Source organism: Haliaeetus albicilla, chromosome 4 (genome assembly GCF_947461875.1).
Source record: "Haliaeetus albicilla chromosome 4, bHalAlb1.1, whole genome shotgun sequence".
NCBI classification, from domain to species: domain Eukaryota; kingdom Metazoa; phylum Chordata; class Aves; order Accipitriformes; family Accipitridae; genus Haliaeetus; species Haliaeetus albicilla.
In genome coordinates this window covers 6,373,378-6,400,976 of record NC_091486.1, presented here as the reverse complement: position 1 = coordinate 6,400,976, position 27,599 = coordinate 6,373,378, and the positions used below count along the sequence as shown (strand labels likewise).

General features: G+C 34.1%; 1 protein-coding gene across 4 annotated transcripts in view; it reads right to left on the bottom strand.

Annotated features, from left to right (window-relative positions):
- Positions 1-27,599, bottom strand: part of LRP1B (LDL receptor related protein 1B) — a 753,798-nt gene that overhangs the window by 196,957 nt on the left and 529,242 nt on the right. For all 4 annotated transcript variants that reach the window (XM_069780765.1, XM_069780767.1, XM_069780768.1 and 1 more), the window contains 7 exons: positions 27,175-27,402; positions 24,286-24,460; positions 23,885-23,979; positions 18,178-18,327; positions 5,348-5,488; positions 2,545-2,670; positions 530-661 (listed from right to left, as the gene is read on the bottom strand). In XM_069780765.1, the coding sequence (XP_069636866.1) occupies positions 530-661; positions 2,545-2,670; positions 5,348-5,488; positions 18,178-18,327; positions 23,885-23,979; positions 24,286-24,460; positions 27,175-27,402 (1,047 nt within the window). The remainder of the gene's footprint in view (positions 1-529; positions 662-2,544; positions 2,671-5,347; positions 5,489-18,177; positions 18,328-23,884; positions 23,980-24,285; positions 24,461-27,174; positions 27,403-27,599) is intronic.

Sequence of the window (27,599 nt, the reverse complement as noted above, 5' to 3'; positions counted from 1 at the left end):
AGGCTGTTAGAGCACCCGCTTCTAAAAGGAAGAAACAGATACAGAGTTGGTTTGTATGCTGCAATGAAGTGGCTGACCTTTACTGGACAGAAAGAAAACTATTCCACTCAGCTGTCAAAACCACCTGCTAGGTACAATACATAGGACTAAGAAAATTCAGTGGACAAAAATGTCCTAACAGGAACAAGCTTTTTTCTATGAAAAAGGAACTAGTGAAACCTGCTTTCCTACAGATTTATGACCATTTTCTGTAAAACCACCAGTTTCCTACTCAAGATCTCAGTGATCTCTCCACTGAAAAACAGTGGATAGTGCTGCTAATGCAATCTACATACACATAATACATGCTTTTCTATTTACTGTAAATAATAAACAGCTAGAGGTTAACTATGTAACACACAATCAGCTTCCAATTCCTTTAAATACAGTTGTAATTACTTAGAAGGTTTGAAAACTCGTGGTTTATTTCATTTATAAGAAGAGTATCCAGTATTTACCATACATACAATAAACTATACATAATATTTACCTGCATGGAAGTCTATGCCCACAGCAAATGAAGTTCCAGAAACAGGCATTAAAGCATCCATTTTATCATTTGGATCAAGAGGAATTCCTCTAATTCCTTCATGAATAGAATACATAAGAAATGATTCAATACCTGGGGGAAAAATAAAATAGCCAATGAGAGCAAAGTGGAGACTTCTACAATTAACAAGACTTGAGGAATTAACAAGCACTAGACATAATTTTCCAATACTGCTCCATAGTTTCCCAGAATGGTAACTGCATCTCTTTGAAAAAACTTCCATGAATTACTATAGTGTATTTCTAATTCAATGATAAATGCAGTCTTACAAAGAGAAGGGAGTCACTGTCCATTTCAAGCATCACCTTATAATTAAGTAATTAGCAGTAATGAAAATTAAAATTTAAGAAGAAAATGTTTTTTAATTATGAAAAATTTAAGAATATTTTCAGTCCAAATCTGCACTTTCTGTACACATTCAGCAAGAGACAATTTTAAAGAACTTGTGGAAAGTAGGACTCAAGACTGTAAATTGTCTTTTGAGGCATGGGATTCATCTTGCCTCTTTTGTCCATGCACACTTCCTTTACAGACAACAGGGAGAAATACATAGTCTTAGTGAACAATGCAGCTGATGCATTTTAAATGCCTACTTTTGTGTTAGATTAATTACACTCCAGATGCACCTATTTCTATTAAGTAGGAAGAAATTCTACTGTGTAGAGGTCTTGTTATGTAGTCATTCCCAGTTTAGATGAATCACACCTAATTGCTGACAACCAAAATGAGAACAAATAATTTGTTGCCCTAATCTGTTCATACTCACTTCTAAGTTTAAGAAAAATTACACAGCATGATGATACTTAATGCATATTACTGAAGAATTTTAACTACTATACACAAAAAAGTTCCTTTTTCTTCACACCAATTCTTTGAAAAATTCTTTCTTTGTAAAGATCTAGCTAGTAGAAGACCCTAAGAATGTGAACTAAAAAGTTTCAGGTAGGAAATTAAAAAATTTTCTTCAAAGGAAGAAGAAATCTAGCTAGCAAATGAAAAGAGCAATGCTAAACAAGTATATATGTACAGAATAGCACTTGCCAGTTTTTCTCCATGAATTTTCAAGACAGAATAAAAATGTTTTTGACTCATGACTTTTTTAATTGAAGGAAAATTTAATCATAAAAAGCTCTTATGATCTAGAAAGCAGCATATCTAGACATAGAGGAGGAACAGATTTCGAATACACAGCATCTACCAGTTTTACCTTAACCCACATCTGAAAGTTATAAATATCTGAAGTAATTGTAAAAGGAAAACCAACTATTTTAAAAAGAAATAAAAAATGTTAGGAACATGTTATTGTCACATATGAAAAGCACCGAAGAAGTAGAAAAGCCACATTTATGTAGCTTAATTCTCCTTCCATGTATACTCTACTATTAACTAGATAAGACAGCAATCCCTCATAGGAATAAATAATATTAAATTTATACAACTATAAGGCACCTTTATCATAAGGCCATTTTGTATTATTCACGCAAAAGTATGACTTTGGTTGTAAGCTATGTTTTGCATTTTTCCTGCTCAAACAGACAAAAGAATAATAATAAAAAAAAATACTACTTTGTAGTAAGGGCAATAGAATAGGATGAGATACCCAACTTTTCAGATACTGTAGCCTATAATTTAGTTTAAAGATAAGGTGTGTGACCTTGAAAAAATATGTCCTGCTATTAATGATGGCTCAGACGGTCTACTTTTCTGCCTACATTAAAAAAAAAAAAAAGTCATCTTCAGAGTTTCCACTAAAATCTATGCAGAGCTAAATAAAGAAATGAAAAGCTAAATTTAAATTCTGTCCTAACCACAATACACATTTCTCTATTACCGCTTTAATCAAGGATATTAAGCATAGTTATTTAACTTAAAATTAATAAAGGAAGTTTAATTTCTCATTACAGCATTCCCATAAAACCGAAGTCAGTTAAAATAAATATTGAAAACCATTTTACCTTTGCACGCCATGCGGTTTTTTTGAAGGTTGTAGCCTACTGTACACACACAAGTCCTGGTGGTTTCTGATGTTGGTAAACAAAGCTGGGAGCATCCGCCATTGTTTAACTGACAGGAATTGCTACCTATAACATGATGGGAGAAGAGACAAGAGGAAACAAAATTTGAACAGTGCAATCCTGACTAAAAATGAGTGTTGGTATCAATTTATTAGTATTACTAAAACCAAATTCTGTTCAGCTAACTTCTTTGAAAAATAGAGATATGCATAAAATATTTCAGGCTATGCTACTATTCACATACTCTTCCATGCTTTACTCTTACAGTATTTTATCTGCGCACTTAGAATAACTCAGTTTTCTAAGAAGAATCTGTCTCTTTTAAAGTAAAAGCATATGATAAAACTGAAAATACTGCATTAAGTTTGGAGTAGCAATGATGAAATCTCACTGACATTAGTCTAGGTGTATCTTATTCTAGACTGTGAGCAAATCATGGATCATATTGTATTCATTCATCAAACGCTATATTAACCTCATTATCGTCATGACCCAGCATTTGTTTAGTATATTTGAGATACACTCCAATGTGATCTCACAGGTCCATGTTCCTACTTCTTAATTAAAACAATATTTACTTTTAAGTAATAGATGAACACTTTTTAATAAGATTTGTAATAAACATTATACACAATACAATAAACAGTACAATAAACACATCTTAGAAATTCAAAGCTTTATGAAGAAACATCTAAGCCTACTATGACATTCAAGAAATTAGCTGATTACAAGTTACCAAACCTATATGAATCAGAGTGCTACTTGTCACATTTATTTTTGCATTCCTGATTTTGAAGTAGAAAGCATTTCTTCATCTAAAATGACAGATGATTTCTAACGATCCAACCATACAACTGGAAAACCTGGGTGAGGTTTCAAAGTCTCAGGTATCCTCAGACAAAGGAACAAATTATACAGTAAAAACAAAAATCTAGGATGCCAGATTTGTATACAGAGAAATCTGTAAGTGCCCTCACATCACTCTTGCTCTCATGTCACTTTAACGAAATGCAAGATGCATACGAAATATGCAAAGATTCTTTAAAAAAAAGTGCAAGTGTAAAGCTGAATCCCATCTACAGTGTTTGATTTTTATATCCAAACCCCCGACATTGCTCTTCGTCAAAATGAAGATCAGCAAGGTGATATTTCACTATACAACTTAAGAGCTCTCATTATTCATTAAGTACTGTGTTCAGCTCTGAGGCCCGCAACAAAAGAAGTTCATGGACCTGTTGAAGCAAGTCCAGAGGAGGGCCACGGCGATGATCAGAGGGCTGGAGCACCTCTCCTATGAAGACAGGCTGAGAGACTTGGGGTTGTTCAGCCTGGAGAAGAGAAGGCTCAAGGGAAACCTTACAGCAGCCTTCCAGTACCTAAAGGGGGCCTACAGGAAAGCTGGAGAGGGACTCTTTACAAGGGCAGGTAGTGACATGACAAGGGGTAATGGTTTTCAACTGAGAGAGGGCAGATTTAGATCAGATGTAAGGAAGAAGTTCTTCACTGTGAGGGCAGTGAGGCACTGGAACAGGTTGCCCAGAGAGGCTGTGGCTGCCCCATCCCTGGCAGTGTTCAAGGCCAGGTTGGATGGGGCTTGGAGCAACCTGGTCTAGTGGAAGGTGTCCCTGCCCATGGCAGGGGGGTTGGAACTAGATGACCCTTCCAACCCAAACCATTCTATGATAAGATTCTATTACAGTTAAAGTTCAGTAGTACAAAACCACAGAAGTGTTCCTTTTCTTGACTTTTGTACAATGGAAGATGCATATTAATGCCACAGACACCAGACACAGCTAACATTTGGGCACCCATGAGCTATCTGTAAGTCTCGATGGTAGGGAGTTCAAGCATTTTAAAATGACAAAAACATTACTGAATGCCTAAATTTTTATTACTTACTGTTTCACAACATTTAAAACTAAGGGCCAGGCTGGCGAATCACCTTTGGTGTTTCCTAGAGCAGGTAAAATGGCAAGTGTTCCCAGAAGTGCTCAATATGGAACTGAATTAAAGTACTCCGTACATAGACTACTTATTGTAGTAAACCATCCTGTGTTCTTTTGGAAGCTTCTCCACAAAATGAAATAATTTGTTTCATGTAGATCCCATCCTCACCACTTTCAGTAGCTGGAATCAGAAATAATCTCTTTCTAAAGAATCTCCCAAATGTTTTCATCTCTGATCTCCAAATTCACAAAACTGTGTGCGTGACCGCAAATTACATTTTTTCATATTATTTTAGCTCCCACTTTGCCAACTAAGTTTTGGCAGTATTAGCAACATTCACCCATTTTTCTGCTGTCTCACTTTTGATTTATACTACTGTCACTTCTGTCAATTTAGATTAATTAAACTGTCTTAAAACAAATAGATAGTGAAGAATATTAATGAATTCTCTCATAATACTTCACGTACTCAAAATGTCAGTAATTTGAGATGAGGTTCACAGATTAACCGATTTTTTTTACTAAAACTTTTAAACTTAGATTCTCTAAAAGAATGTCAAATTTCACTATAGTATAAAATTCAGAAAACACCTAATAAAATATATCAGGCAGATATGCTATATCAATTATCCTTTTATATTCAGTAATTTAGTCAATAATAAAATATTTTATAGTATTTTATCACTGAATTACAATGAAATACATATTATTTTGTTCTAGCCACGTTTGGAGAATAAGAAGGGAAAAGATACTATGCAATCTAAAAGCTGGTTAAACATGCTTAAAATTTAACATACCTTGCTGTGTCGCTTTATCATAAACTTTCATATGTACAACACCTGAAGTTTTGTTTCGCAGGACAGTTGGGTTTCTTCCATCTTTTTTGTTACAGGTACCAATCTGAGCTAAGTTCTGGTCTGCCCACCAAAGCTTTTTATCTGTAAAATTTCCAAGTTTCAAAAATGAAGAGGATCACTATGAAATTATATACATTTGAAACTTAAGGTGGGAAAAAGTTTTTGAGGTCAATTATCAGATCACTTTTAAGGAAAACTGCTCAAAGAATAAATAAAGTAGCTTTTTTAATTTTAAAAATAGAAATTTTGGATGTATAAATTTACTCTTTTCTCTTTAGGTGATAGGTTTTCACACATTTTTAAGTGGAAAAACTGAATTATGCCCAATTTATACCTGAAAGTTACAAAACCTTATTTGCAGATGACGTATTACTACAACACAGGGTTTGTTCTCAATCTTTGCTATATCCATTCACTATGTACTTAGAGATGACAGGAACTCTGGTTCCAGGTTTTCATTACTTGAATGTTCACGTGAGTGTTCAAATTAAGAAGTACGACAACTACCATAAAAAATAATTAAGAATCTCGTTGCTGTCTTAAAGAAGTTATTGAAATTAGCAACTGACATTGATAGTAACTTTTCCATTATAATTTACACAAGATTTTAAAATAACAGAAAAAAAGAGACATGCTATGCACATAGTAGCATAAAACTTCAAACCATCCTTGTCAATCCACACATGCACAATACTTGAATCACAGTATGAAGGACTTGTCAAAAATTTAGAAGAGAGACTTCTCAATTGATGTGCAATTTCAGTACAGGTAGCATTTTTCAAGGGTTGGATTTCAGGTGACTTTAGTCATAAAGATTTTACTTAAAATTCAGACAGGATTCTAAGCAACATGCGGATAGAAACACTGAGTTTGATCATATTGCTGTGGCCATATTGGTTACTGTGGAATGTAAATTTTCATTTAAAAAGAAATTAAGATACAAATGACAGTATTAATGTAAAGATAATCTTCATAACAACTTAACAGTGTATGAAGACAAGCAATTTAAAAGAAATTTCAAGAAACTGAAAGGTATACATGAGATGCACATTCTCTACTTCATTTCACTTACATCACCTCAGGAAAACATTATTTTTGAATTTTGAAACCCCATTAACATAATTTAAATATCAACATTAGGGACTGCTTTAGTTTTGTTCAGAAATATACAGCACTAATCAGTGTTATCAGTTTGCCATTTTGAGACTTTGACTCATTACCTGCTGGAATTAATGAAAGAGCCTCTTCAGTTAAAGAGCTTGTTAGTCTTTTATTCATCTAATGAAAGCTAGTAACATGCCTCAGTGTTAATGGTTTATAATTTCTTTAAGGTAATAATCTTTACTAATTTTCCACAAACCAGTACTGGGGTGGCATTTCTACCAAGTTTTGAATATTTCATGTTTCATGCCATCACTTGATATTGTACAAATGGCGTATAAAGCAAGTCACAACAACCACAATGCAAAAAGAAAAAGCAAAGACCACCTATCAGGAAACACAGCAAGAAGAAATAATACAAAGAGAAGAAAAGAATATTAAATATACACTTTTGAAAACCTTCACAGCAGCTCTCATAGACAATTCTATTCCCTATTGCTAAGGCTTGGAAGACAGAATAGGTTAAAATGAGGGGAAATCAGAACACTAGAAATGCCCTTAACTCTCTCAGTATTTCTTTATACCCATATGCATATAAAAGGCCACATTTATTAGCTTTGCTGTAGCTCTGAAGGATGACATCAAGATCATAGAACTGCTTTCTACAACAGCTACATCCTGTTGGTGTTTCAATAAAGACACTGGGGTGACGACGGAAAAGCTCTGTAGTATGGCACCGCTACTCATAACGGCCATACCGTCAGGGACTATAGTCAAATGTCATAAATCAGGGGTGCCCAAGACTGCTCACCCTTATATCACATCTGAGACTATCACAGCTTGAGAATCAGGGTACCAAAATCAGCCATGACATGCTTTTGTGTCCTGCCATGTGCCAAGAGAGAAAAAAAAAACCTTTAAATTTCACATATGCAGGCACCAGCATTGCATGCTCAAGGTGGAATCATTTGTTTAATGCAAACTAACATCTTCTACATAAATATCTTCCATGAGGTACATGGTGATGGTTCAGTTTAGAGGAAACTAAAGAATGCACTGAAAATGCAAAAGTGTATTTCTGAAAGGCAAGCAAATTTTGTCAAATCCCAAAGAATAATAAACACAGTAATGATGCTTACTGTCTAATTTTAATAGACTAAACACTTGAGAACTTAAACTTGCTTCCAAAACAAGGACTCAGCTAACTCATAGCGACTGAATGTTCACAGTGAAGAGCTCCTTACCTAACCAATGCCAAGTCCTTCAGCTGTTTCCCTTATAACATAATCTTTTCATTTTTATCATAATTAATTTCAGACATCTTGTTCCCATTATTCATCAGTCTCAATGGTTGCTGGAAGCAAAGCAAATCAGTCCTTTCCTGTCTGGGTGAGACTGAAACACAGAGCATACCGAACACACAGAAAACACTTAGCCAATGCTAACTCTTAATGCCATCCTTCAGACATTGCATAAAAGCATTATTTCAGTGAAGAACTTCCTGACATTTCTAGCTGTAGATAAACAAATCCAATGCAAAGCACTGCCAGCTATTTCTATCAAATATAACGGGAGCAACAACATCCTGTATTCTACTTTTCACGGTAAAGGCACGAGATACTTCTGCTAGTTTTTGATAACTATTTAAAACCTTAGGAAAAATCAATGCACAGAGCTAACACAACCTTTGTCAAAATACAGATCTCCTTTTTGAGTGAAACCAAGAACACGCATATGCCATACTTCCTTGACAAACTCAGAAGCCACCCCATACAAAATCTTGTCTGACTGAGCCCCAGTATAATGAAAAATAGCGGCATGATTGACTGGTTGAATCCCTTCAGTTTGCTGGCAGCCAGATGGCCACGCAGCACGTGTGCTGGCCAGTATATCACTTCATGTGTAGCTCCAGAGTGTCACAGCCTGTGCTTTGTTTTGACACAGAGAAGATGGGGAGCAGAGAGCAAAAAAAGGAGAAATTTAAGGATTACGTGAGGAAAATGGAGTATTGTGATAGCGAACTGTGGAACTGCGAACGGGGGAAGACTCTACAAGGGCTTGCAGTAGAGACATCTGTTGTGCAGAAGAGCAGGAGAGAAACTTGGGTGAGGTCTTAGGATAAAAGATGTGGGGTACTGCACTGGAGATATTTTGGAGAGAAGGTTATAGAGAGAGGCTGAAGGTACTGTGTTATTAAGATTCAGGAGACATGAAAGCAGTCTTCCCTAGTTCCACTTTTGCTGCAACAACTGCTGATTTGAGACTACTTCCGTAGAAAATCCTAAATTAAAAAGCCTACTTATATATGGAAATTCTACTGACTTTAGGGAAGAAATTAATTTTCACAAGTGAAGAAAATTGCTTGTAATGCTAAAACACATTTTTCATTAAAAACAAATTACAATCAATAACTAAGAAATCATGAAAAAAAAGAAAAACAGGCTCTACCTCCCAATGCATCAGAAAGTAATTTTAAACAGCTTTGACATCAAACTCAAACTTCAGTAAAGTAATGGCCAAACACTGACACAGAAACCATAGCCAATCTTCTGATTTCAAGTCCTCACTGTCTCTAGATTACACAAAGATGCATGATGAGATGGCCTCAGTGTTCCAGGTTGGCAAGTTCCACATTCCATAACACGTTTCAGTGTCTGTTTCTGTTTCTCTGAATGCCAAAACACCCCACCTGAGTCCTTAGTCCCTTCACAAGACTTAAACAGTACAACGTCCTCCTTTCAACTCATTGCAGATCAGTTTCTCTTGACTTAGTCAAGTCATTCACCTTAGTGACAGGCTAACACTCTGTAGCTCACCATTTCAGAAAAGAAGTTATGGAGTTTTATGTCATGAATTTAAAATTATACTTCTGAGGATCCACAACCTATATTTTTCCTATATTCTTGTACTGTAAAGAAACTGAAGCTATTTTGTTAGTAAAATTGAATCAATCAAATAAAATGTAGTTCTGGTACTAGCCTTCTAGGAAGTCTCTGTAGAGAAACAAGGTTTCATTGGCCCATCTCTGTTATATTCTCTGAGTCAACAAAACAATATAAAAGTAAGTGCAAGCAACTCCCCTCTGCTCTCAGCCTTTTGGAGAAGTAACTATTTTAAACAAATTGAACTAGCTAACATTTTAATACCGTATTATCTCAGACCTAGATTTGACCAATAGTCTCAAGGGCAACACAATGTAGTTTTTGTGTGAATGTTAAATTTAACCATGAAAAGGAAAAGAACAGAAAAAGGAAAAGAAAATATTTAACAGCATTTGAATTCAACTTTGTCTTCAGTTTTTCATGTGTATTTTTAAACTGGAACAATGTAAATGGCAGTATATGGACAGTACCACATTCTTAGGTTATTAACAAACTACTGATCTGCAGTGACTTAACACTTCACTCATGACTACTTTTAAAGTATCAATTACTGTGAAATACAATCTCACAGCAATGTTCTACATGATGAAAACGGACAAACATTTCCTTTTTTTCTTCAAATAGTTATGTATCTTTCAAACATCTTAAATGAAATAATTAAATGGGGCAAGTCTGTATAATTGTGAGTTTAACTTCATCAGCATTTTCATTTCTGACAGAAAAAGTTATTACTGTAGATGAACCCGAAGTAAAACCCTAGATAGAAAAAACTTTTAAACTTCAGAAACACTGCCTTTCCAACAAATATTGTGTATTAATTTCATTTCTAGTTCATTTTTTCAGTTAATTTTTTCAGTTAAATGAACTGTTGCCTGTGCTGCAGTTTTAACATTTAAATAACTAATTTATAGAGCTAGACAGCTTAGTGTTTCATGATGAAAGCTGCAGATCTGAAAAATAATTTCCATTACAGTAACTGTAAAAAGTTACTGCCCAAAAGAAAATAAACTCTTAAAATATCAAGGAAAAAAGGCATTTACTCAGTAGTCTTCACAGGTATATGATGAGACAACAATCTAAAGAATGAAAATATTCTGAAGACTTGGAGACACAAATGGAACTCCCCAGTGACACCTGTGTAAAATTTAAAGGAAACCTACAATCCTATGCATGGAAAGGTGCTAGAATTGACTGAGTGAAAAGATCACCCTGCGATATCAATCTGTTAAATGAACAATAGTACACATCTGATGCTTTTATCAGACCATCCTTAGAACAAGAAATTCCTGTGCTCAACTGTGATGGTGTGAATTATAACAAAAAGACAGATGTGGGATAAAAATATAGAAGTGACTGGATATAATCCATAAGTGAAATCATGGGAATTTGACTTCTTTTTCTTTTTTTCCTGTGAGAATATGACACACAATAATGAATTATTTATCCTAAAGGTTTACGCTAACTTTTTCAATTAAATGATTTTTTGTGAAGAAGTGGTTTCAGTCTTCAAATCCTCTATTTGACCACGAATTTGAGTGTCCCATTAAAGAATTTTGGTAATGACTGCTGTATTGTGCATAGTATACTAGAACTTACTGTTTTACATATCCAGACTGTTGTGCTTTAACCCCAGCCAGCAACTAAGCACGACGCAGCCGCTCACTCACTTCCCTCCCACCCAGTAGGATAGGGGAGACAATCAGAAAAAAAATAGTAAAACTCACGGGTTGAGATAAGACCAATTTAATGGAACAGAAAAGAAGAAACTAATAATGATAATAATAACACTGATAAATGACAATAGTAATAATAAAATAATTGGAATATACCAAAACAAGTGATGCACAATGCAATTGCTCACCACTGGCCAACCGATGCCCAGTTAGTTCCTGAGCAGCGATCCCCCCGAGCCAACTCCCCCCAGTTTATATACTGGGCATGATGTCACATGGTCTGGAATACCCCACTGGCCAGTTTGGGTCAGCTGTCCTGGCTGTGTCCCTTCCCAACTTCTTGTGCCCCTCCAGCCTTCTCACTGGCTGGGCATGAGAAGCTGAAAAATCCTTGACTTAGTCTAAACACTGCTTAGAAACAACTGAAAACATCAGTGTGTTATCAACATTCTTCTCATACTAAATCCAAAACATAACACTATGCCAGCTACTAGGAAGACAATTAACTCTATCCCAGCTGAAACCAGGACACAAACCCATCGATAAAATATTTTTTTCTAAGACTGGAGTACAGGAAGGAAGCAAAACACATACAGTTTTGGTGCTTTGTATCATTTACTTCAAAGAAGCAATCAAACTCTTTAAGGCATTTCTTTAGTATTTTGTGCAAAAACTCAGGCTTGGCTATGGTTTCCACAGCCTCCCAAAATTGCAATCTGCTGACCTGCCTGCTTTTTTTAGGGAAGGGAAACAAACAAAAACCCCAAATAACCAATTTTGCATATTCTTTTACCAAGAGAAGAAGGAATGGCATGTGTTTAATCAAGAAGTTCAATTACCAATAATTACCCACACCACAAAGAGCTTCCTTTCTCCCTTTTAGTATTAACATAGAGCCAAACCATTTCTACATTACCAACTGAATGTTCCATCATGTGCCTTTTTTGCTTACTGAGCTACTGAGACTATTGCTGCTCTCATATACAGTTAACAGTACCTAGACAATTTCCATCAATAGTGTCAAACATATCAGATCATGAAGTTCTTCTTTCCCTCCCTTCACAACACAAGAAACAGAAATCATCACAGCATAAACTCATTACTAGACCTCAACGTACTTGACTGTGAACACAGAGGTTGACTAGTCTCCTATGCCACCTATACCATTAAAAAAGGACAAATCACAACAAATCACAAGTGAAAACTCAAAATATGCTTCATAATGATTCTTTTATCTTCCTCTTCCATCCTTGTTAATGTGTCACCTGGATAAACATTCAAATAAAAATATAATTTACAAAATCTTACTAAAGTAGTACTTATTCTTCTCTTACATGGAGGATTTATATGGTGCACTACAACTTTTAGAAAGAGATATGGATACAATGTGGGGAGTAAAATGAGAAAGACAACCTGAAAATTTAAGGAAGGTGAAGCTCATGCAAATCCTGACATTTCAGGTATATTTACAAAAAACCCAAACAAAACAAAACAAACCAAACCCAAACAAAAAAACCAAACAAAACCAATAGCAAAACCAAACAAAAAAAACCAACGCACAAATTCTGAAGTACAGACATCTTGAGGTCAAACCTCATATGAATACCTGCCAAAAACCATGAACTGGTCACAGCTGGACATTTATGCCTTAAGACCTAACGAATACAGGTTTTAATTGTTCAGAAACTACCGGGTGACTGATATACAGCATAACACAGTTTCATATCAAAAAACCCCCACTGTGTTACACAGCTATTTTTGACCATAATTCTAAAGCAAAATTTTGGACTATTTACATCTGCATTACTATTATATTCTCTTAGTAGATACTTCATCTGCTATTTCTAGTATTAGGATGAATTTATCTATTTCTATATTAATTTTAAAATATAGTAGATGATTTTAGAAAAGCACTTGACTTTAGCATAAAGACAACTTGCTTTCACACACTAGGGAAGAAAATGCTATTTGAAACCTTTAAATATCACACAAGTTAAATGATTTATTTGCTTGATTATGCTAACAAGAGTGTTGTTCGATCACTAATTACAGTCTTGCTGCTGAAACTGGGTTATAATATACATTAAAATTGTTGTATTTATCTATTTTGTTGGGTAATTAGCATCAAGTGCAGCAACATATTGGGAAACAGCAATTTCAAATGCCAAAAATTGCTACACTAGCATTGTGGACAGTCCTTTGGAGATTTCAAGCAGTACTCTGAATGCAAATTTTGATGGGCCATTAGTTTTCATTAATGGTGGTTTGAGTATTTATGGAAGACAACTATGTACTGTACTTAGAACTGGGCAAATTGCCTAGATATATTTCATATATTAATGCTAATGTAATGAATGGTGTTACGGCAATTAGAAGACTGATGACTTGGAAAATTAAGGTGTATGTACTTGAAGTTTCCTGATCTAAGCAGCCCCTTTCACTTCGCAATTACATCCAGCAAAGTCACAGCTCCCACCATTTTTGTTACTAGAAATGTATTCTAGTGTTATTTTTGAAACTTTATTTTGGATAAAACAAAAATCAAATAACCAATATATCATTTAACCACGTAATGAAAGTAAATGGCAGCATGAATATATTTTGGCAATATCAACCCACATTTTCATCTAAAATGAAGTAATGTAATTGTTACTTTCTATTTTGATTGTTTGATAATACACCTTGATGGCTGTATTACATACAGTTTGTGTTCAAAAGACATTGTTCTAATATCTGCACTCCCATTGAAAAGCTATTTTATACGCCTGATTTTGTTGTATTGCTGATTGAATTTTTTTTACATGAATTTCAGCAGAAATAGCACTTGTACATAGAATCATTCACTACATGAAGTTAGTCTATTTTATACTAGTAAACAATAACTAGAAAAAGGCTACTACTTAGCATCATGGCATATTTCCTTTGAGGTTTCTACCACAAGTATTTAAAAAAAAAAAATATCACCAATGCACAAGAAATTATATCTTCATTATACAATCTACACAATCTACATCATATTCCTATTTTATAGTGAAACTAGCTGAATTTTGTGATTTTGTGTAAACTGTATTTCTGTGAGGACATGATACAAAATCCAATCAAATACCTCCACCAGAACTGCTGACAGGAGCCTTCAATATCTTTTTCTTCTCAGCTACAAACTTACAGTAACTAATCAATACTTTTCTAGCAATGCTCAGTTTATCATTCAGAGTCATATATCATTCAAGAAAGAATATACCAGTTTGGAAATACATCAGCTATTGCTGCAAGTTCCTTTGTAATTCATATCTTGTAATATAATGACTCTGCTCACCAATCTCAAAATACATACAGTTCTTACCACAAAGGTAAATTTCCAACCAGTTTCAGTTGCAGTCAAGCAACCATTTTCATTAAGTAACGTGGAAAGCAGGAAATGAGACTTCATGCAGAATTCCAAGTACATCTAAATAATTTGATCACACTCAGACACGGGCTATCAGGAAAACTGCTAAAATCAGATACTGAATATGATATATTAACCTCCAACCTTAAGCATAGGAAGCATTTTCTTAATGTTGAGAAAAGTATTGCTGTACCATATATGAAAATCAGAGATTCTCTCACATAGAGCATCCTGAGTTTCCAAAACAGTGGACATTTTTGTTACCAACTTGTAAATAGTGTCAGTAGTAGGTGTTGAAAATTACGCGAGGCATAGGATGCTGTGCATTAGATAAGCTTCCAAAAGACCAGAAGAGACTTCAGAGGTTTTTGAACAAAATAAAACAAACAGTTAACATAGTAGCAGAAGAAAATTACCATTGACCAAATGGAAGACAATAAACAGACTAAACAAAGCTATCACACACATTTTTGAATGGTAAATTAACTAAAAATGGCTGACGTTGCAGGCACTGACATTTCACATAGTAAATGTGCACTTGAAGAAAAAGTGGGAAGAGTAGAAAAGCAAATGTGACTTCATCATGGATTCATAGCAACATCTTTGTAATACAGAATGGCAACAGCAAAAATATTTTTTTCTATGCTTAAGGGCATGGAAAAAATAGTAATTTTGCATATATTAAAATGCTTTAGTTTCAAATGAAATATAATTTTCATCCCATCTATATCATGCTCAAAAAGATGTAGCAAAAGCAGGCACCAAAAGACTAGGAATTTTGGAGCTCAGCATATGCAAAAAGAAAGATGACTGACACTACTGAGTAGAAAACCAATAAATGAAGGAACAAAATACAGAAAAATGTGAATTATATAACTTGTTTCTATTTCCCTGAAGGATAACCCTGAGAGTCACTTTGGCACAAACTTGTTTGCTAACATTCTTTTTTCATGTCTTATCATTACCTTCTATATGCTCCCACTAAAAGATATAATAGTAGGAAAATGTTAAACAGAGACTGGAAAGGACTAAACAACAGTAAACATCTGAAACAGTAGTGGTAACTTCCAAACAGTTTACAATGGGTAAACTGCAACACTAAAATAGAGGGATAGAAAGCAATGAAGTACAAACAATGAGGAGACTGAGGAGGAGTAGTACTAAAGGAGAGTGCCATTTGTCATTGCCTGGTGAAGGTCTGAACTACTCTATAAGCTATATTAAAAAGCAAACCAAAACTTTACTGACTTAGCTAGCATTATTTATTGAGTTCTTACCACAGTACATAACCATGGAGTGCCTAACTGCTTCTCATTTCTTTTCCCATTTTGAAATTAACAGAACCAAAGATCAAGATAACACAGAGATAGCAGAACAGCACAGAGATTACCAAAGCAAGAAAGAAATCAGTCTTGGGCCAAGCCTCTGTCATTAGTTTTTTATAGTTCTGAAAAATCTTCTGGAACATAAACTATAAGACAGCAAAACCCACTGGAAACTGTCAGAAGATCTGTTAGTCTTCTGTGCAAAAGACTGTCTATACAAACATTCCAGCTCATGTTGGTTTTTATGTGTTTACTGCAGTTTTACATAAAAGCAGTCAAGAAAATTTATGAAATGTACCAAAAATTATGCAATAAACATTGTAATTACTGTGATTCACCTGCTATAACTTCCTATTAAGCTTGTAGGCAAACAGATCAACAGGAGTACTAAATTTTCATACACTATCATGTTAAATCTTACGTTACAACAAATTATTAATTCTTCTTTATTTATATAATAATAGTTATGATCATTTATCAAGTACAGATCTCTTATCTTGCTTCATATCGCATTGGATTTTCCGTTCTGATCCGTTTTACATGCACGAAAGCCTGACTATGAGAAGCTGATGTAAAGCTACCAGCACTTCAGGAAAAGAGATGGCATTTATGTTTCTACAGTATGTTCCACAATATAAAAACATACAGGAGAAATGAATACAGAAACTTCATGTTTTTCAATCAGCACATACACTACTGTTTATAAAACTGTATTTGTTTGCACTTTTCTCCAACAGATTTTTATATGGAATCATACTGCAATGTCATATTGCAGTTTATCACAACTATGGCTCCAAAACAAAGACAAAACCCAAAAGCAAAACAAACAGAAAAACCCGAACATATTGTAAGTTTTGTTTGCCAATTTTGAGTAGGAAGAATTGTCATCAACCATAAAAACAAAGCATCCCGAACTAGGAATATTAGATGTATATATGTTTAAAAACTATGCGGCAGAAATTCTTTCATCTCCACACCTGCAAAAATTCAACTACTTTCACGCAAACAAGCATGAAACACTTCTTTAGATTATAGCTATCAACTCTTTATTCAATATCCCAGATGGATCATCACTGCTGTAGCTTCCGTGAATCACAAACGAAGACTTGATACCACAGATATCTCAATGACAGTATGAACAAATACTCTTTACAACATGTCATATTAAAGACTTCCAATAGCTCCCTAAAGTAAAGGTCATCTATTCATTCTATTTCTAGTCACAATCGAATCAACGAAAGACAATTTGTCTATATTAACATTCATGACTCCTTCTGACACAAAACTTGCTTTTGTTTATGAATGCATAATAAAAGTATCCCCTCTCCAACAGATTTTGACAGCATTTACAGTTCAATACTGGCCAAATATGTGTATAATAAAACTATTTTAGCAGTTAGTACTTTAAAATATGACTTAATTTACACCATGTGCATAATGTCTTTGGAGTTGACTTAGCATAACTTTCACAAGCACACCATCTATATGTACATTATACAATTAACCAATCAAATAAAATACTTTATAAAAACACTCAGGCAGTCGAAGAGTCAACTATCCCAACAAAAGTCTACTTATCAACTGAACTTTTTTTTGAACATGCAAGATAAATATAAATAATTTTTAATTGAATTAGAACAGAGGTCAGCAAAGCATTTGGAGGAAATATGGAAAGCTCTAAAGTTATCTCTAAAATAATATAAACACTACCTCTGAGTCAGATTGGAATTTCTTAACACATTGTATCCTAGCTCCAGCAAGGGTCAAGAGCTGAAGATGCATGTGAGAAACAAGTCAATTCAAAGAATATTCTCATAATATTCAGCAATCTGCAACTTAAAGACTTTTTGAATTTTTTAGGAATTTTTCCTTATGTTACCATTCTTCTTTTTTTTGTTTTGATAATTTACATGTTTTTGAACATTCTAAACATTTCTAATGTGCAAAGTATAACAAACAGAATCATCAATCATCAATTCATAACCCAAAGAAGTCTTCACAAAGTGCAAGCCAATTCAGCAAAGTAGGGCTATTCTGAACTAAGACAGTAGAACGAAGTGAGCGGCAGAAGAAACAAGTCATAGATAATTCTCTGTAATAAAGAGCATAACACACATCCTTCCAACATGCTTTACAAGTAAATATAAGCCATCAGTTTGTTACCTTCATCCTGTGCATATATATATGCAAGACTATATTTAGAAACATTTACTTGTAATACAGACGGTAAACTGTCTGTTCAATGAAACAAACTTTTTTCACAAACAAAACAGTCTTACTAGTGAATGTATTGTATGTATTATTTACATAAAAACAACAATAGCTTCTCCGAGCTTCTGCTATTTCATTATTAAATTAGCTTCCAATCATTTAAAAACTAAGTTATTACCCCTGAACTTACCCATAATGGTTAAAGCTGTGGCTTTTGTTAAGTCTTCTTTCATTGATTCTATTATTTCAAGATTACCACCATCCAAGTTGCATCTATTTATGGTTCCATTTCCTGAACTGATCCAGTAAAGTTTGTTCTCCCCATAATCTATTGATAAACCTGTAATTAACGTATACAACTTTAACTGTGATTTTAATAGATAATATACATTTAGTGTTAAGCTGTTTTCATAATGAAAATGTATTTAAGAAATATATATACAGTCAATTATGTTATCTATCCACTCATCCAGTCAAACTGAGAAAACCAAACAAACTTGACCATCTATAGTGGAAAAAACCCATGCTTTTAAAAAGATTTCTGCCTTTTATTTCTCCCAACATCTACAGAAATCAATTAGTGACTGACTGATGAAAGAGCATTATCTGGCAACGAACAATTACTTGAATGAACTGAGGTCCTCAGCAAGGCCATTAACTACTAGTGAATGTGAACCAGAAGCCATTATTTATATTCTAAAACTATGAATACATGAAGACTTAGAAAACAAGCTACTTTGTGTGATTCAGAACTATAAAAAGTCTGTTCTCTCTCTACATGCACAGACCTCTGCTTAGAATGCTGAAATACCAAAACCTAATACAAATTCTCAATAAATTTATAGTATTAATTTTAATTTTGCTTTACAGTGAACTGACCTCATGATCAGTTCTTTGGAGTTAAAAGCAAGAGAACTGTAGAAATAAAAATACTTGCAAAATAACCTACTAAATGAACAAAGCATACAACTTTCTGGATGTAAGAGCAAAGAACTAAGAGATAATATATTTCAGACTTCTATAATCCTTGAGAAATGTTCAAGTAATTGTAACAGGAGATTTTCCACAGTGAAATACACTTGGCATGGTGACAACACATGCCACAATAATTTGCTTTGGTACTAGACTTTTCCCAGAATTCATCTTAGTTATCCAGCAGCAAGTTGCCAAGAAATACTGTATTTCACTGCATAGGTCAACCTCTACATATTGTACAGCACTATTCTTCCGTCCTGTAAATTGCTTGTGGAAAGCCAGATCTATTTTCAAAATCCTGATGGGAGAAAGTAGTGGCATGTCCTGCAGTACTTACAGCTGGCATCATGCAACTAAGTCTTTATGCACACTTGACATAGTAGGCCAAAAGGTGTCCACTTTCTAAGCTTTTGAAAAAAAAGCTTTCCCGTTCTTTTACAGTTACTGATATTTTTCCCCCTCTCTGCAAGCATATCGCCCAGAAGAAAAAAAAAAACCAGACGCTCAAGAGAGGATAAGGATACCAACTAGTGCCTTTAGGAGAGATTGATCTTGCAGCATCTCTCTGCAAATACATGTCTTCATGCTTGTACTACAAGCATTGCTCAAAGCAAAAAGACAGTGCCACAGACCATGGAGACAAGCAGCACTTACAGTACTTAGGCCTAGCACAGGAAACTTCCCTGGCAATATGGATGGACCTTACTATGGGTTACAAAGGTAATACACAAGTATAAAGGTTTCCTTACTCTGAGACAGATAGCATTTGCTATTCTCCGTAACTCCTGACTGCTGCCAGTCAGCTGCTCACTGACTTCATCTAGACAAATCTATTTACGGGGTTGCTGTGAATGCAATCTACAGAGCAATTACAATCTTATCTTGTCAGGTTTTCTACTTCTTCAGATATCAAACTGGTGTTTCTACATATGGGTATTCCAATTACACAGCAGCAACTGACAGAAATAACATTCCTATTTCCTTCTACCCAAGCCTACCAACATTTTTCTTCCCAAAGTATTTTTCTATTGAGTTATTCCACCTGTTACCAACCTTTGTGAAAACATATTATTTGTAACGTAGGCAGAGAATGTTTATTTAGTTTTTTCAGGCATTGTCCATTTTTTACTAAAGAAAATAGGTGACTTACTAGCCATAAGCATCACAGATACTCATGATGCAGTCTAGAGTGGGTGACCCGCTTACACCTTATGTCCCAGCTGCCAAAGTCCACCTGAACATGTGGATTGTAAAATATTGATCTAGGAGAATTCTGTTGTGTTTAAAAAAATTTATTACCATGACTTAGGCCATCGCTGTTTTCACATGCGTTTTCCAATTTTCTTACTCAAATTTCCAGAAATATGCTACTATTTAAAAAGTATCACAAAGGTTATTCCAGCAATTCATACAGAGGTTTCAATCCTAAAGCCATATATGTGATGAGATCTTATCTTCCACTACTAGAAAATCAAGTCTGATATTTTAATTTGGTGCATCCCTGAAGTTCAAGGAAATGACTCTTGATAGCATTTTCCCTATACTTATTAAGTGATGTATGTTCCTCTAATGTATTTTTACCTGTGGAGATGTTCTCTAAAAAGCAGTGGAAGCTTAAGGAAACTGTGTTCCAAGAACATTAAAGGTGGGATTCATTCTTACTACCTAAATCAAAGAACTGCTGGACACTGCTATTACAAGCTCAGATGAATTATAGGAACAGTGTTTGGAATTTTTGTTCACATTTCCCACCTTAGTGACTTAAGAAAGATTTTTTTGGAACAGTTTATGGCTGATTACATTTCAGGTGAAAAAACAGTGCTTAAAATTAGGAAATCCTTAGGTTTATTTCTCTGCTAAACACACATACATAATTAAGAAATAACTTTTTTTAAAAAAGTCTCAAGAAGATTTTTGGTTCACATCTGCAACAATTTTGTTTGTAGATTATGCTATATATTCAAAAGGAAGAACAAATTAGCAAAGGATATTCTAATAGAGAGTCAGCCAAGGAAATAAAACAAGAACAACAAAAACAGCAAACAGGGCTGTACTATAATCATAAGCAAAACAGAAACTCTAAGTTTGTTCAGAAGAAAGGATTGAACTCTACTTAACCCTCCCCAAAAAACAGAAAAAAACCCCCAAAACCCCAACAACACCCCCTCCCCCTCTAATTATGAAGTCCTTTGAATAGAGCTGAGAGTGATCCAGTATGTTTTAAAAGGTTATTTATCCAAGCTATTTCAAAACTTACTCAGAATACAATACTCTACAATTTAATAAAATACTCTACAATTTAAAAATAGCCATTTCCTTAAAAACAATCCGATGGATGCATGATTTGTATTTTTAGAGTTTTATAACAAACAACTGCTTAACTGAAAATAAGTTCAAGACACCAATGATCAAAAGATCTGCCTTACGAAGTATAAAAGTAAGCACTAATTCTGAATCCCTAAGAATGCAGTTTAATGGAACTCCAGTAACTAGCTCCTTTTTCAACTGACCTGTATGTGTCAGTATTTGAGCCTTTTAGAACTGCAGAATGGACTAGCAACTCATATCCAGTATGTACTAGTTAAGATAAAAATAAGAGACACAATCTGTCGTCCTAAGATTATCAGTTTCCAAAATTTCCAATGACATACTCTTGGTGTTAATACAAAATATTTTAATTGAAATAGTCTCCTTGTTTTGACATAACTCAAATTGAGAAAAAAAAAAATCCATCAGCATACTTCAGGTCACAGATTGGAAAACGTTCTCTCATTCCTCGAGTTCTGAAATTATGTCTCAAGAAAACTAAATACCAATTATCAGGATATCCAACTCTTAATAAGCCATATATTTGTCTTTTTTCAGTAATCCATCTGTGAACTCACTTACCAGATCATTCACCTCACTCCCCAAATACTCAAAATTAGCACTGCATGAACTGAGGTTTCACTTACAGAGAAAGACAGTTTCTCAGTTAGAAATGAAACATTAAATTAAAGTTTTAAGACTGTTAATCTCTGGCTCTTCAGCAGTGTTTTCTTGTTCTTAGCATGGGAATGTCTTATGTAATGGTAAGAATAATTTAAACCACTAAAACAGGCATTTTCATATATCTAAATTAAGAGTTTGATATTGGAAATTTAGTACTTGTTTTATCTATAGTGTATCCATTCATTTTTCCTCAGACATGCAACAGAATCTGTTTTCATGTCCATCCTAACTGACAATAAAACTGAGATGTGTACCAAATAAAAAGTTTTTCAGGAATAGACAGGTGCAAGCTTTATTTTCCCTTTACATACATACATATATACATCTCTCTACACTCTTTATATACTACATATTTTACACTTTACATATTTTATGATTTAGCATGCTTTTAGATTGCCAAGAAGAAGGAATAAACAATTAAATCTCTTTGGTCTCCTTCTTATGTGATAGATCTCATTATTATGCAATAAGAACCTTCAATGTGGAATATAACCTATATCAAGTAATTCTTATCAGATCCCAAAGGTGTTCAAAATTAATCCAATAATGCAGAAAGAAAACAAATTGCCTCGCAGCTCTGTAGTGAAGTAAAAAAACTATGTCACGATCCTTATTCGTACAGGGCTTACAGGTATGTTTAACTGCATGAATATTCCATCTGATACCAGTGAGACTGTACATGTCCATGAAGAAAAACATCACAAAACCCACATGGATTTGCACATGCAGCCTTTGACAGTACTGATATATTTACAGGAAGGGAAAAAAAAAAAAAAAAAAAAAAAAAGGAGTACTTACCATTCTACCATGTATTTGGTTCAGTGGCTTTACTGCTACTCAGAACAAAGTCAATGACAGAAACCATAAGGACTGCAATTTAGGACCTTGTGACCTATGATCACAGGATATTCAGTGCAAAATGTTGCACACGGCCTTACTTTTTAATATAGCTGTAATATTATTAAATGTGTATATGCTTCACCTTAAAATTAGTGGGTTTACCACTCTTTTTTTTCTCCAGATAAATAGATAACTGTCTCTTCAAGTGGATAGATAGAAAATCAAATCAACAACAAAACAGTTACCAAATAATCTCCACAAAATTCTTTTAATTTTGGGTCTAAAAATGCATGTTGTGTTGCCCTTATGTCAAATTTATTGAATTATTTAACGATTTAAGTTATTTTTCCTTCTGCTTGCTTAATGCATTCAGTTATGAAAACCCCTAAATGCTTTAAAATGTAATCATTTTATTGATGGCCTATTAATAAGGCAAAAACAATTGACGTAACCACTTTAACTCTCTAAAAAATGAAATTACAAAAAGAGACCTGAACCAAAAATAAATAAATAACTAGTACATCTAGAAAGAGCTTTTTTTTAAAAAAAAAAAAAGCCATAATTTATCATCAACTATATTAATTCTCAAATACTAAAACTGAGGCTAAGTCATTATATGCAATGTAAGCTTCAACTGTTGCTCTTTTCTGTATGTGAAAGGAAAAGTTAAGACCCAACTTATCTTTTGATCATGCAGCTGGGATTCTGGTGAGGAAGGTTCTACATTTCCAGTCAAAGTATCCTCTCACATAAACCCATAATTTATTAAAACCCTGTTGTCTACATTTTTTTACCCACGACCTAAAGATTGAGAAATTCAGATGGGTTCTCCTTCACCTTCAGTCTACTGTAATTCTAGAAGTTAATAATACTATACTTAAGCCATTACAGTAGATTTCCATTAGAATGTGCCAAAAATAGCTTAAACTGAGAAACACAAGAGTACACCAGCGTTTTTCACGTCTTTATGACTTATCACTATTATATAGTATATGAAAAACATTATGGTATACTTTATACTTAAATAGCGTTTCAAGATAATGTCCACAATAAGGCACTATAAAAACAGAAACAGGAAAAATGGTATTTACCAACAGGATCTTTTTGATTCTGAAAGAGTATTTTGCTGTTGCTGCCATCCATGTTTGCCATGTTAATTGTGTTACCATCCATCCAGTAGAGCTTACTGAAGAAAAAAGTGAACATATTTAAAACGCTGCTTTGTGTACACAGTATTTTTAATGCATCAGTAATGAAAACATTTGTAAGTTTAGAAGCACACAAAAGATACAACTAATGATTACATGATTTAATCAACAGTAACCTTTGGTAGGGAAGCAGTACTCAGTTCAGAAATTCTCAGCAAAATCTTTCAAACACATGCATTTAAGTTTGAAGGAAAACAGAATGGGCAAACTTAAAATCTGAACAAAGAAGAAATCTTCTGATGACCTTTACCGTAGTTTATTTATTAAAACCACAGATATCTTACCCTTTTACTGGGTGAACTGCAAGACATTGGGGTTTATCGATTCCGTGGATGATTGAGGTTTTCAAGGAACCATCTAAATGTGCCACATTAATTTGTGTTTCATCAAATTCTGAGCTAATCCAATATAAATTACGTGATATCCAATCCACTGCAAGACCTCTGATACTCTGAATATCTGCAAAAAGTGAAAGCAGTTGTTCTTTTTATTTTCTTTCTGGATTATGTTCAGTATTGCAGAAAGAAACCAAACCAATTTCTTCTACTGTTTATTAACAATATTGTACAATATTCTATTCAGAAGTATTTATAAAATAGTTGCCAGGAATTAATAATCATTATTTTTCTTCTTGGGCCTGATACACTTGCAAGAAGAACATGAAAATTGCACTGAAGATTTAGGAAATCCTCCATAAATACTTCTTTAGAAATTAGCATAAAACCTATTGTCCAAAAATAATTATCAGACAGACACTGAACTTTTGCAGTTTTGTATGTGATAGTCTTCCTTAGCAAGATATTGATTAAAAAAAATGTTAATATATGTTAATATCTGCCTTAAATGCTGGGTATAAAACCACTGCTCAAGATCAAGATACCAACATGCTGCTCTGTCTTGGCATAGCAATGGTTCATACCGGCAAGCATCTTTGTAGACAAGGAAACAGGCCAAGGGCGAATTAATGATTTCATTATAGTTCATAGTTTGTACACTATCTCTTTGTCAACTTAACAAAGTTTGTTAACTTACTTTGTCATTGACAAACTAACATGGATGTGGCTGCGGACTGGCTTGCATATACATAAGGTCAAACAGCGATTGGACATTAGAAAGTTTGCCAACTTTAGAGAATGCAACAAAGGATACCAAATACATAGCCTTGACCCATTTTAAACTGATCTTCTGCCTTTTTGGGTGTTTTTGTTGGAGGAACTAGAAAACAAGCATTTCATACTCTTAAAAAGATTAAAGTATGACTTTGGCATCTTTGTGCCACTGGCATAAGAATTCATCCAACGAGAATCCCACTAGTATGTGCTTACAAATCTTCTTATGTTCTTATAAGAAGTATAAAAATATAACCGTAAGCAAATGAGATCATTTACACAAAATAAGTAGTCTTTATAATGTTTTGATGTGCCAGAACATTGTAATGTTGCAAATTTTATATATATTAAGTTACATCTGGCACAAAAAACCACCAAAAACCTCCACCACAGAAGCTACCGTACTAAAAAGAATATGAAAGAATGTTGATAAACAGAAACACTCGTACATAGTACGTTTCTTTAAGTTTCACTAAGTTTCTTGACAAGTTTTGTGATTTTTCACTATATATTTTATACAGTAAACAATGTTTTTATTCTACTACCATTTAAAAAAACAACTCCTTCTGTTTTGAGCACCTCAATTCAAGATGTAAAGAAGAGCTCTAAAAGGCACTCTAAACCTTGTCCTCATTACTGGTACTGAAAAACCTCTCCAACTGTTAATAAAGTTGTCTCTGAGATAGCAGTGGAAAAATAAAGATACCCATACAAAATAAATTCCATCAATCTACAGAGCCAAGTGGGGATATTGCCATAGTTGTCCAATGATTTCCAAATTATGCTAATACAGAACGAATTTCTTCTAAAGCGACACCAGGGGCAGAGCTTTAATTAATTTTCTGAAGTTCCCAAATAATCAACTTAAGAAGTATTTGGTTTTTTTTTTTCTTATTTGTTCTCAAAATCAAAAAAGGTCTGATCTTAAGAAGTTATTTCTTTTCTCCTCTTCCCTTTCAAACATATATTTACCAGTTGAGAAACCAAAGTTTGCAAAATTTGCCTCCAGATAGTCCCTGTCAGACAGTTTCCCTGTTTTCAAGCAGGTAGGTATATTATAAAATAGAAGACCATCATGTGCTGCCAGGAGGGGAACTGACAGTGATTGGAAACAAAAAAACACCACTAGCAAGGACAACAAATGGTATCACTTTAATACTGGAGCTACTGACATAGGGTTGAAGCAATCAGGTATAGAATTTACAATCCATTACATTTCTGTATTCAAAGTACAGAGCAGAAGTGTCGGAACAATGAAGGCGCCACCTGCAGAAAAACCTGCCAGCCATGATTTTCCATTTACAATATTTTAAGTTTCCTTTTACTGCTGTAAGCAACCTACCTATAATGAAAAAGCTCAGTAAAAAGGAAAACCTGAATTGTAGTATTATAAATAACTAAAGCAGCAATGACAGAACAAACGTATGCAGGATTCAGACACAGAATCAGAAGACTCCACTTCCTCGTTGCATTCAAGTACTGCAAACAGCCTGATGGCAATCAGTTTGAACGTGACATGCTGCAAGAAGGCGACAGGTACGTGCATAACACCAGTATCACCAAAATTACAAAGCTATCACATTGTGTGCTTCACCAATGGTGCCAAAGCCAAAAGATCTACATGGACTGGAGAAAAAATAACTCCGATGGAGCTAATTTCCTTGCTAGGTCAGCACAGATAGCCAAAGGACATATGAAATCTACATTAAATTCTTCAATGCAAAGCTATGTCGGGATACTGTTATTTTTCTGCTTTTCATCTTTATTCTTTCTACCTACCCCAGAAGACACTATTTCCATTGTTTACTACACACTTCAATCTTGTATAAAAGCAATGTTTATTACATCCTAATTACATCCCAATTTATTTAAATAAAAAATAATTATGAATCAATAAAATGACCTAGAATCCTAAACAAAATTGTGCTTTCTTATGGTTTAGATCAATTATCCAATACTAGTGAGAGGTACATGTAACAAGAACTTGCATGCTCATATTTTAGCATGCTTATACACACAGTTACCTATAATGAATTATTTTTACTTCAATGTTATGCTATTTACCTCTTGAAATAATGGTTTCTAAGCCAGTCCCATTAATGAAGGCACGCTTGATGGTCTGTGTTTTCACATCAGTCCAGTATAAGCGTTCTTCAACAGCATCAAAATCTATGACCGTCACATCATCAATGTCAGGAACAGTGAAGGCTGTGATGAAGTTGAAGTATGGGTTCTCTATGTCCACCCCTCTTATTTCTGAATGCCTTGCATAAAGAAGAAATTTCTTTCTTTCTGTTAGAAAAAAGGAAAACGTCACTCTCTATCCTCTTCACAACATCGCTAACAAGAAGTCCAAGTCATTTAAGATCACTTTACAGATGCATAAATAAGGTTTATATGAGTGATTTAACATCTCCAGAAAACCTGCATCCTAGTGACACTTGAGAAATAAAGTATGTTACAGAGCATAAAAATCACAGGAAAAATAT